Source organism: Pholis gunnellus (genome assembly GCF_910591455.1).
Source record: "Pholis gunnellus genome assembly, chromosome: 13".
Lineage (NCBI taxonomy): Eukaryota > Metazoa > Chordata > Actinopteri > Perciformes > Pholidae > Pholis > Pholis gunnellus.
Window position 1 is genome coordinate 21,876,020 of NC_136540.1, and position 11,997 is coordinate 21,888,016.

Below are 11,997 nucleotides of genomic sequence, written 5' to 3' on the forward strand. Positions count from 1 at the left end.
GAACTACAGAAATACATTTCATATTTAGTTGAGTATCTTTAGAAGAAATGCAGGTATCAATCTTAAAAACACACACATCCAGCGACAACATTAGATTGAAACATATACAATTGTAACATCAACCATAAAATCAAATACAACTCAAAATGTGCTTTGATACAAGGTACTAATGTCATTATTACAACATTGTAACTGATACTGTAACTCTTTAACCACTTTCCTGCATCATTCATCACTTCCCAATTTGGTATTACATACGTTGTGGTTATGGCTGACATAGGAGCTTCGTAACACTTTGTGTTCACACACATAGCAGATACACAGCACCACCGTCATCACGCTTCACCTTTCCCTCAATTATCTCCTCTCTGTCAGTATTTCATCGTCATTCTTCTTGCATTCCAGCAGGTCGTTAGTGGGGGTAGTGGACACAACGCGTTTAGAGCTGGGGTCAAATTTGTAGCGGATGTTTCCCTTGAAGAAGTGAACAAGTCCTGACGGGAATGAAGATTCATTATTGTGATACCCAAAATTCACAAGTTTGAGCTCAGTGCTCAAAATACACATGGCCATCAATCTGATTTTGACTATTACCAGCACAGATAATTACCTTTTTAATTTGATCATGAGCCAGACCGGCCGTATTATGAAATGCTGTTTCCAGCAATGATGTTATGAAATTGTAACAATAAGATTTTGTAAACCGTCTTATTAAAAGTCTAAAAAGTTGATGTATAAATGTCTCCTTTTAATTAAAGCTCAGCTGGGTTATGTATTTTCTAAAACAATTTTGTTACATTTACTGAAATTCTCTTTACATCCCGAAAGCAATCAATAAATCAAATGCTTTGACAAAACAAAATCTGGTATCTGTGGCTGTTGCAGGACTGTTATAAACCCGTCCAATCATTTTATTGAGCCAGAATGAAAGGATCAGAGCTACCTGCCTGTCTACCGCCGTTCACTCATTGACCATTTATCTGACTTGATATTCTTTTGTGCCACAACTTAATGAAGCAGATGAATAAACCACCCATTGTCTATATGAAATTAACTGTAGTTTTTTTTACATTGAATTTGATGAAAGTATGTTGTTTAATGTGCAGCACCCTTCATGAAACTGAAGGGGGAAAAGGATGGTGATGTAACTACCCTCATAGAAGACAGCGGCATCTATAGGAGTTGGAATCCCTGGCCATTGCTGCTCTATAGGTGTCGCTGATCCTTCTATCGTCATCTGCAGCTCATTGTACCTGTATATCAAAGAAAACATGGTAAAGCTTTGGTAAAAATGTTGTCCTGCTAGTAGGTCACAATCTCACATGGTGTCTAATGAAACCAGAAGTCAAACCCATATTGGATGCGACATAGCAAAGCCAGTGACAGCAAGCCATTACTCACACAGGAAATGTGAACATTTTCATGACATCAAAACCTAAGCAAGTGTTATAATGTGCTCATCAAAAGACAGATGTCAAGAGTCACAGTGTCTTGATCAAACTTGTATCTATGTTGAGCTGGGCCACTGACCAGCATATCAGTTTGATCTGAATTTAGGAACAGAAGATTTTGTGATCTCCAGTCTAGTTTACTGTATGCACAAAACTGGTATTATTGTTATAGTTAATGCCTCAATAATTACATGGAATTTAATTTAATAGTTCACCTGATGATGCTTAAAAAATGGTTTATGTCTGATAGTAGAGTGCTGCTGAAATGAGTCCTAAAACCTGCAAATGAATCAGCATTTTCACACTTCTGGTTCCCTCGTCTTGAAGTCAATGGGTTTTTTGAATGGGTTTTTGGTTACATACCTGAAATGAGATTAACATTTGGTTCTATGACATAAAATAGGTCAGTAAATACCCTCTTGTGAATTTTGGAGCTTTTCTTTTAGACCCTGAATTAGCGAATTAGCTCTTTCTCATTTAATCACCCAGATCTTTTTTACCCAAATTACTGAGAGCCGTGCACCATTCAAGACTCATGGAATGCATTCAAGGGTACAGCCAGCAGGCGGTTAGCTTAGGAAGTAGTTTTGGGAAAGTGTATAGAATCTTAAATACCTCCAACATTGGTTTCCAGTGAAGAACACAGTGTAGCGGTCATATCTGAAGTGAAGAGCAGCATCTACAGATTTTATTCTGGCTGGGAAGCCAAAGTCCGATATGTTTCTTGGAAAACCCTCCTCAAGTTTTAACTGCCTCAGCACCCAGTATTGATGACCTGAAACAAAAACACCCCTGTCTCACATTTACAGATACAGTATATTTCATATCAACCATTTGGGTATACCTGCTTTTTACCTTTGAAAAGTCAATTAAAGTGCATAGTGCACAACTCAAGGTGCTCTTTTGGGATATTACTTTATTTTACCTTTGAAAAACAAATTAACATTCCTCTCCACATTCTGATAGACAGCATCCAAGTTTGGAGGTACACTGTCTGGCCACAGGCTGCTAATCAGGGTGAGTCTTGTTTCATCAAACTGAGGGTGTTTGCGCCACATAAATCTGAAAAGGCATAAAGTTATCTTAAACATTTCAATTATTACTTTATATAGTATCCAAGGAGGCACTAGGTGAGAAGCAAGTCTGTCTGTCATCCCTCATGCTGTAGATATATTGGGACAGTTTACATACCTGTCTTTAAAAAACAGGACCTCTTGTTGTAATTCTGTTACAGCATCAAAGGACAAGTCTGGATCACATTTGTCAGGTGTTCTTGGAGGAGGTTTTTTTGAAGATAGTGAAGCAAAATTGGAACTGATACCTGCAGGCAACAGAAGTTAGGGTTAGGGTGACAGAAACAAACAAACCTGCATTGTGAAATGTCCCCAGCTCACTATTTTAGGATCAAATAAAAGCTGCCTGTTAAGTGCAAGGATACCGTTATTCACAAGAATAGATTGTCCACAAATAATCAAATCACTTCCAAGCCAAAGTCACAGTTCATGTGTTATGAACCAGCCCGTTCTCACTCCAAACTCGTTATATGGCAGCTTGGTCAGTAGCTCTATGCGTCAAATTTAGACGCTCTATGTGGCCGCTGTTAGGAGTAAAAGAGGAAGTCTGGTAACGTAGTATAAAGAGCGATAAGGTCCTCTTATGGAGGAACTTTCACAAGACACACAGGATAGGACTGAAGCCTTACTATGCTTTACTAGATTGCTAGACATTTTTGTGTAGTATGTTATTTTTCCCATTAAATATGAATTATAGCAAAACTTGGTCAAAAAACCTTTCACACCATTTCGATGCTTTCTCCGACCAGATCTTGGTCTTATAATGAACCTCAGTCGGCTAATACGCTAATTTACATTAGCAGATCGTATGTGATCTTACATACACAATTTAATGACTAATTTAATAAACTGCATATATTAATGTGATGTAACGATTATGCAATTATTTTTGTATGCTGCAAACTCTCCTATGTATTCTTTTTAGACTGAAAATAGTTAAAAACACTTAAAGGCATCGACTGAAATGCAACAAAATGAAGTGAAAATATGCCAAAAGATTTAAAAAAGCTGTGTCTGTGGTTATTATCTTAAGACTTCACTGTAATTTAACACATTTCAACAGAATATTAATGAAACATTAGAAAGATGATGTTCTTGTTTTCAAAATCTATCCAATATACAAGTGTATATTAAATTGAATACACTATCCATTTGGAAGGACGAAAAGAGGAGGTTGTTTTAAATCGAGCATGTTATACAGTATCTCACAATGCAGTCAGAGTGTTTGACATTACATGTTCATTACATTACATTGTATTCAATTTTCTATTTGTCTGCTTTGGAAAAGAAAAAGAAAACTTTCCAAATCCAAGCAGTGAAATGATGCGTCAGCGGAACTCACCATAAAGGCGTTGGATGTCTTTGACATCCCTGAAGGAGAGCTGAAGTTCATATTTGGGGGCAAAGTTGTATGCTGGATACATGACAGCGCCGGGATCAGAAGAGTGGGACAGGCCAAGTGCATGGCCAAATTCATGGACTGCTACAGCCAATAGGTTGAAACCTGGAGCAGGAACACAAGCCTTGTGAGAGTTTTATGGCTTAGAAAAGCTGCAAAAAACAGATCACATAAATGTCAGTGAGAGAGAAAACGTATTTCTTCGAATCAGGAAATCTGTCAGGCCTGTGGTGCTGCTAGTCAACCTAAAGTCTTCTTTTAGATTCAGACTTGTCACGTAACATCTGTAGCGATATCTCTTTAAAGATATCTCGTACAATACTTTAATTTGGGCAAAGGGTGTGGTTATTTTATTTAGTTTAGGAAACAAAATTTTAATGCATTGATTCACAGCAGTGCAAAATCAATGCCGTTGTTTGCGCTGTTAGCGCTGTTAGCACTGTTAGCTACTAGCTGCCGACGTAGCCCTCGCCATGTTGAGCAACCATGAGGTGGCAATTCCTCAACCATAGATATGCTCTGAATTTAGAATGTTTGCTTTAACTTGTAAATGTTGATTGCACAATGTAATGGCTGTAGAATAATGACACCATCTGCATTTTGATTGGTTCCCATAAGCCTCGCTGCCACCTGGTACGATTTCCTGGGAAAATGAGGGCTCCATTTAAGGAACAAAGGAAGTGCTTCAACCATTGTGTTACCAAAACAGGAAGAGGATAACGCTTTTGTTTTTGGCAGCTGTTTTTTTTAAGTGTGTGAACTTTCTAACTCCAGTACTGTACCAGTAGAATTGAAGCTCCAGTCCTCATCAGCATCAAAGTGCACGTCTCCACCGATACCAAACCCAGGCATGAAGGCGTGAGCCAGGATTCCTCCTGTGCCATCAAAAGGTGAGCCGTCTTCATGGTCTGCAACAGAGAGTGCAGTTAACCATTATATCCACTAAATCCTCTGTGCTAATGTATCACTTTAAAGCTCACCGCCAATATGGAAGGAGATGACAATGTCAGCCTCTTTCCTGCTCCGCTTGTGAAATTTCATCGGTGTAACGTTGGACCAGAGCTTCCACGCTGCTCTGAAGATTTTGTGAATCTTTGAGGTTGGGATGGGTAGGTTGTAGCCAGCAATCCTGAGGATAGAAGACAGAATTCTACCAATACTTAATTTCATTTAATTCATCTTTACTAATCTGACACATGTTGTGCTTTTTGTCTGAAACAACCACAACGTTTTATTGGCTGTTACATGGGTCTATGGATGGCAATGTCCGTCTGTTGGTTAGTTAGTCCACCTTTGGTCCAGACTGAAATATCTCAACAACCATTGGCGGGATTGCCATGAAACTGCCAAGCAACCCTGTCGGCAGAAAAAACTTTGGCATTGTACAATTCCGCGAACCTTGGGAAATGCTGAATGTCGATGTTTCTGAATCAAAAGTTTCCTAAATACATTTCATTTCAGCTCACTTGCAGAAACGCCACGTGGTTAATGTTGTGAAACAATTGGTTAGGTTTAGGCAACAAAACCACTTAGTTAAGGTAAAATGGTAGATGGTAAATGGACTGTACTTGTATAGTGCTTTTCTAGTCTTTCCGAGCACTCAAAGAGCTTTCACACTACTTGTCATCATTCACCCATTCACACACTGCCCATTCACACACTGCCCAGGTTAGACTAACGAGATGCGACCAGCATGCGACCAGTAATGACATCTGAATTAACCGATATATACAGAAAAAAAACCCTGTTATTTGGGTTAAAATAACAACATAACGACCATAACAACATAACTAGCATGAATACATAAGAACTACCCTTAGCAGACTATCTTACATAATGAAACGTAACAAGTTTAAAGTCAGCGTTTAGTTTTGGTTTTTAAACGAGACACGAACAGAGGGTGAAAATCCTGCGTTGACCAACCAAGGTGACCTTGGTGCCCTTGGTGACCTTTTTCGCTTTTTATAGTCATTACTATATCACATACATTTCAGAGAACATAACTTTGAATAACGGCCTCTTGATTTACTACTTCAACAAGTTCTGCCTGTTGCTCGTAATACGACACTTACTCTGACCAATGCAAAAATAATATCCATAGTATCGGTGGTTTGTGGAAACGTACAATGGCGAGATCTTTTCCTGGAGACTAGGCTGTCCCCAGAAGATGATGACTCTTCCTCCAACATCAAGTTCATCAGATACACATTTGTGGTTTTGAGTGAAATGTCGACAACCATTGGATGGATTGTCATGGATTGGTATTGAATTTGGTACATACATTCATGAGTTGTAATAAGCGCATAATCAAGTCAAAATTTAAATTTCTTTTTATGACCACATACCTGAAAAACAAATAAGATTCCCTCCAGTCTCAGCTGGGCTTTAAGTGCTTACTAGGAAATGTTTACTACTATGGTGAACATGGTAAACATTATACCAGCTAATTCTTAGCATGTTATCATCGTGTACAGCATCACATGATGGAATGCCCTTTATTGTTGCAGTCATTTATGAGATGTGCTTGCTATTCAGTAGAATTCCTAACCTGTAGCTGAGGGAGCTCTTTTTCCAGCGGATTGTCTCTCCGAATGGCTCCACGTCTGACAGACCACAGCGCGGCCTCTTCATAACTGCCAGAGTCTCATTGGTCAGCTCTCCAGTCGGAGGCAAACCAAAGAAGCGCTGCATCCTCTGGATCTCATCACAGTGTCCTGTCGTCCAATCAGCATTTACATCTGTGTCTGCAGTCCTCTTCTGTCTGTCTGACCTGGGCTTGTAGCCATAGAAGTGCTGAAGATATTCCTGAAAAAGATCATTCAGTCGGTAGGCGAAAGGGTGCATTGCTGCAGTCAACTAAAAGGTAATCTTTTATTGTGTTTTACTCTTTCTTCATATCCTATTTTCTCATTTTTATATTGCCTTGTGTCTTTTATATATTTTCCTTATATTGTTATATATGTGCCTTTATGTGTTCTGTAAAGCACTTTGAATTGCCTTGTTGTTGAAAGGTGCTATACAAAGACTTGCCTTTCCTTGTCTTACAGTTTTTACAGTAAACATTCCAAACATTTTCTCAAACCTTTAATGACAGTACAAATGTTGCTGTACTGTAATTTTAAACATACATACATGTATGTCATTTAATTGTAGCTTTCTGTTGTTGGCCTAGTGTCTGACTCATCACTGCAGCTCTATAGAAATGTGTACACTTATCTCCATTGTCAGATATTTACTAAATCACCTAATGTGATGTGAATGACACCAGCATCTGTCCACATACTGATGAATCCTTCTGTTTAAAGACAAAATACCTTATATAATTAGAATAATTTTGTTTAAGCAATGAATCAGTATAAAAGGGAAGATTTACCACCTTCTATGTGTTTATGTGGTATGTGTTTCAGTGTTGATGGTATATGAAGTCAATAGAAACTAAATCTGCGGTTCTTCCTGCATCCAGATCCGTCATTTGGCGTGACAGTGGAGCTGGAGGTGAGGAAGAACTTCGGGCTGTTTCAGTCTTAGATTTCTAGTCTCTGCCTCTGGGTAGCAAGGGGGCGATGCGCCCTAGATGCCGCTCAAAAATATAACTTCATTGTTCTCTTTGATTGTATTTTAAACTATACTATTCATAAATATGAGGTCAGAGAATGTTCTGGGGAACATTTCAGAACGTGTTGAATTTGAAGACCCAGATCCATTAATTAAGGCGTCAGTAACACTTTAGTACGTTATTCCTGGCATTGTGCAGAATGCTTTGAAACAGCATCTAAAAATAAAATGTACTGAAACATGATTTAGCATTTAATTGAATACATAAAATACTACAAAAATCCAAACGCGTGATCTCAGGCAATAAAGCCATTATTGGGATTTATCAGAAAATTATTATGATCTTTCCAACATCAATGCAACACAGGGTTGGCAGCCGTGAAATATATCTGACTTGGCAGGTGACTGTGGGTGGCTGCAGTTGCTCACATATTATCTCCTGACTTCATAACCTGTCGCCACAAGATAACAGCTGGCTTTGTTATACTGCCTTCTTGAGAAGTGAGTCTAGGCAGACTGACAGTGGAGCCAAGTGGCAGACACGTTATCAATGCATCAAACTGAACTTCAGTTAAATGATCTAATTAAGTTACAATATCAAAACCTTTCCTGTTATCTCTTCATCATAAAGAGCCCAAAGAAGTGATTACTGGAGATGTTAGAGGGTTAAACACAGTGCGGCTGTAGACACCTCCAATACAAAGATACATATTTATCAAGACATTTAGATGGAAAATAAAAACACAGGTGTGGGTATGAGCAGCTCTCACTAAACACTGAGTAGTAAACTCATTAATTAACATATTGTATGGCAGTATGAGGTTTTCCTACTTTAGATGGGTACTTTCACAAGGATTGATTGAATAGAAGTTTTGGTAAAAATGGAAGAAAATTATTAAATTAAAAGAAAAAAAGAAAAGAAATCAATACCATTACTTTTCTGTTAAATGTTGATGTACATCGCCACATAAACATATGTTGCCATAAATTTGTGGACCAGTGGAAAAGGATATTCTGCCTTATATAGTATTAACACAGGTCCTATCGGTGGACAAACAAAGCCGTCATTTAAGAAGCTTTAAGGCAAATCACACCCACACCTGAGCAAAGATCCACTCAGGTCAAGGTAGTGAGGCTATAATACTAAAACAACACTATCCCAGCACAGAGACCTGTAAACCATGTCTAAATGATGAATAACTGATGAATACCTCTGCAAACTCCTGGTCAGCCTCAGATGGTCCAGCCTGGTGTCCTGCGGGCCATCCTGAGCTACGTAGAGGCAAGGCCGTGACAAGAGTCCGGCTGGGCGTCATGAGAGTCAGAAGACTCAGCCAGAGCATCTTCATGTTTGACAGGAAGGAGAGTCAGCCCGTCTCTGAGATGTGCAGCTACTGATACAGCTGCAGTGGGGACCACCTGTTAATTATGTGTGAGTGCTCCTGTCCCAACAAGACCAGCAAGGTGGCTCCATGCAAAACAGGGTCTTCTTTAATGTCTCTTTAAAGACACACCAGGCCCCCTCTTTTTATAAAGCCTCTCAGAGCAGGAAAACAGTCCTAACTGGGCTGAAACTCTTAGGAGTAACAACAAAACATTGCTAACTTAGGTCACTGCCGCTGTAACCTGCAGGTCTGGAGTTGTACAATGACAAAAAACACAATATTAACAAGGGAAGTTTGGTTTAAAATAACCACAAGATAAAACAAAGATTCATTTCAAAATTCTTAGGTCATACATAACTGTCTACTCTGCAGCAAACAACTCCTTTCATCTGTAACTTGTATGAAAACATGCATTGAATCACTTTCATCAAACATACTGATAGGAGATGGAACTACTATGAGTCATTTTATCGCATCTCAAAGCTCCACAATAACATGTTCAACAATTCTTCCTGCGCTATATGACATTATAGGAGTAATCAACAGGATGTTGTGACAAAAAAGCCCAAAAGATGTACCTGGACCATAGGGAGCAGACTAATAACAGGGCCACAGAAAGCTTCTGGAAACCAACTGGTCTGTCAGCCATTTCATACCATTAAATGTAATTTGTGTGTCCTTTCTTTTGTTGAAGTAAAATATACCAATGGTGCAATGGATTTGATTATGTTTGAAATATTACGGAACGTCCCAGTGTCGTTTTATGATGGTGGATACTTGAGGTGTTAAAAGGCCCCCTGGGTTATAGCCCACAGACACACATTACTATAATAGTCTTTCTCAGATGATCATCCTGACATATGAGGAATGTCTCAAATAAAAAGTAACAATATTAGGGATAAATACAGAAACACTGATGTGGTTTGGAGTGAAGAGGCATATAAATTAGGATTGACCACTTGGATCCAAAGAAGGGTATTACATTGCTCTGAAGGGAGACAAAGCTAATCATGGTGATGATGAAGATGATGATGATGACGATGATGATGATGATCATGATGATGAAAGCACTCTAAGGTGAAGGTGCTGTGCCAAAGATGAGACTGCACTTCCTTGTGCAATGTTCTGAGGGAATAATACAAATTAAACTAGTGAATATAAACATTATACCTGCTAAACATCGCCATCATGTTAGCATTTTCATGAGAGCCTTAGTTTAGCTGCGTTCCAGAAACAGCGGAACTAGAAAGATTTCCGACCTCCTATACTCGAAACAGTAATGGAAAACCTCTAAGTCGGAGTTCCTGCTTGGGACTTCTGGGCAAATCTATGAACCCAGACTTCACAACGAAGACTACACAAAAATGTCACCATGTTATAAGGGAGCTGGTTACAGAAAACCATCTCTGGAAGTTATTTTCTCTGCACAAAAATGTGGAGGCTGCACTGCTGAGAGATCAGATTTGTGTACACTTGCCAAAGTAACATCAGTTTTCCACCGTTTTTGTTCGGCATCGAGAACTAAAGACGTTGCATACCATTTCTTCCTTTCCGATACCGGTTCTGATACATGGACTTGCGTGTCGGCCAATACAGAGTACTGATCCGATCTGTGTATATACAGCACATATATATATGTACTGTATTTAATCAAATTTCTTGCCAAAAAACACATTTTACAAGATTACATTTGACCACATGATGATGAAATTATGATTACCCTTTGCCCAACACTCATTTTTATTCATTGGACCTTTAACGCATGGTTATCAAGCTGGAATGGCATCATATGGAACCTCCTTTAACGTGAGCTGTTAGCTCCATTATTTGGCCTAGCAAACAGCTAGCTGCTAGCAGCTACAGTTAACTCTCCTACTGATTTCAACAGATTCATTGTCACATTGTAGCATTAACAGGGAGAAAATAGGGTGCATAAGAGTGTTAACCACACGTGTTGTAGTACTAGCTTGCACATGTGCAGTACTGATCAGATGTACGGATCGGGTAGCAGATGAGCGCATAGTTGCACACTTGCCAATACCCGATCCAGCAATTCAGGCTGTATTGAATTTCTGATAGTGGGTATGGGATCAACTCTACCTGCAGCACTTGGAAGTCTGCCAGTTGTGACCTGTGAGTTATCTGGAATGCAGCTTAGGTACAGCCGCACTGAGCTGCTATGGCTGTAGACTCTAATCTTGTTTTGGAGTTTTCACAAGTTCACCAAGAAATGTACATTCAAACGTGACGTTCTTTATACAAGCTCTCCTAATAGACTGGTAGGTGACCATCACCACAGGATGATGAACACTGAAATCCCAAATCCCTTAAGAATCTGCATTACTAAAAAGAAAATAGAAAAGAAAGACAACACATACAATACATCGAGCAACTACAGCTTCCTTAAAATGTACAGTATTCCTCAAAAAAACAAAGAAGTCAGCAACCAACAAAAAATAGAAGTGTCTCAGCAGTGACGTCTTTCAGTAGGTGCTGTCAAACAACTGAGCTGCCTCTTTAGCAACTCAGGCATTCCCAACATGAGTCAGCTCAGTGTTGACGAGTCGTCACCCAGAGTAAACCTGTTTTATAGCTCTGGCACCCAACTGAACCGGGACCAAAGCTCACTGCATGAACACAATCTGATCCCAAGTTTCAGTAAAAACCAACTACTGTGACACTGAGTCAAAGGAAGTGGTGGGAAAAACCCTGCTAATGACGCTCACTAGAACTACATTACTCGCAGACTGAGTCATCTTCCCTCTGTCCCTGCAGGCTCAGACTGGGTTTGATCAAATCTGAAGCGTCTGGTTGATGAGATCTCTCTCCCAGATATATTTTATCAGCATGCACAAGGTGCAAAGTACACTGCACACTGTTCTAACTGACATTCAAATAACAAACCTTTGAAAAAGATTGAATACGTTGGTAATTTCCTCCTTCTGTCAACATAAGGAGGGATGCCAAATTATTTCAAACTGAACTTTTATGCCATCAAACTCTTCCATCAACCTTTTAAATGTTCAAAAAGAACAGTAAAGAGGTGTTTGCATGTCAGGCGGTTGCAGGAAGAAGTTTTTTTTTTCCAGATTGGTCACCATATTGAAGAGGTGTTTTCCAACTTTTCTCAATAG

The 11,997-nt window shown here is 39.2% G+C and overlaps 1 protein-coding gene across 1 annotated transcript; it reads right to left on the minus strand.

Moving 5' to 3' along the window:
• Positions 1-357: 357 nt before the first annotated feature.
• LOC306705256 (matrix metalloproteinase-18) lies at positions 358-8,827 on the minus strand (the record flags this gene model as incomplete). Its single annotated transcript, XM_079171963.1, has 10 exons — positions 358-494; positions 1,153-1,253; positions 2,067-2,226; positions 2,377-2,513; positions 2,643-2,772; positions 3,867-4,028; positions 4,706-4,831; positions 4,904-5,052; positions 6,472-6,728; positions 8,690-8,827. 10 exons carry the CDS (start codon positions 8,825-8,827, stop codon positions 358-360), a joined length of 1,497 nt encoding a protein of 498 aa, XP_079028089.1.
• Between the last annotated feature and the right edge of the window lie 3,170 nt (positions 8,828-11,997).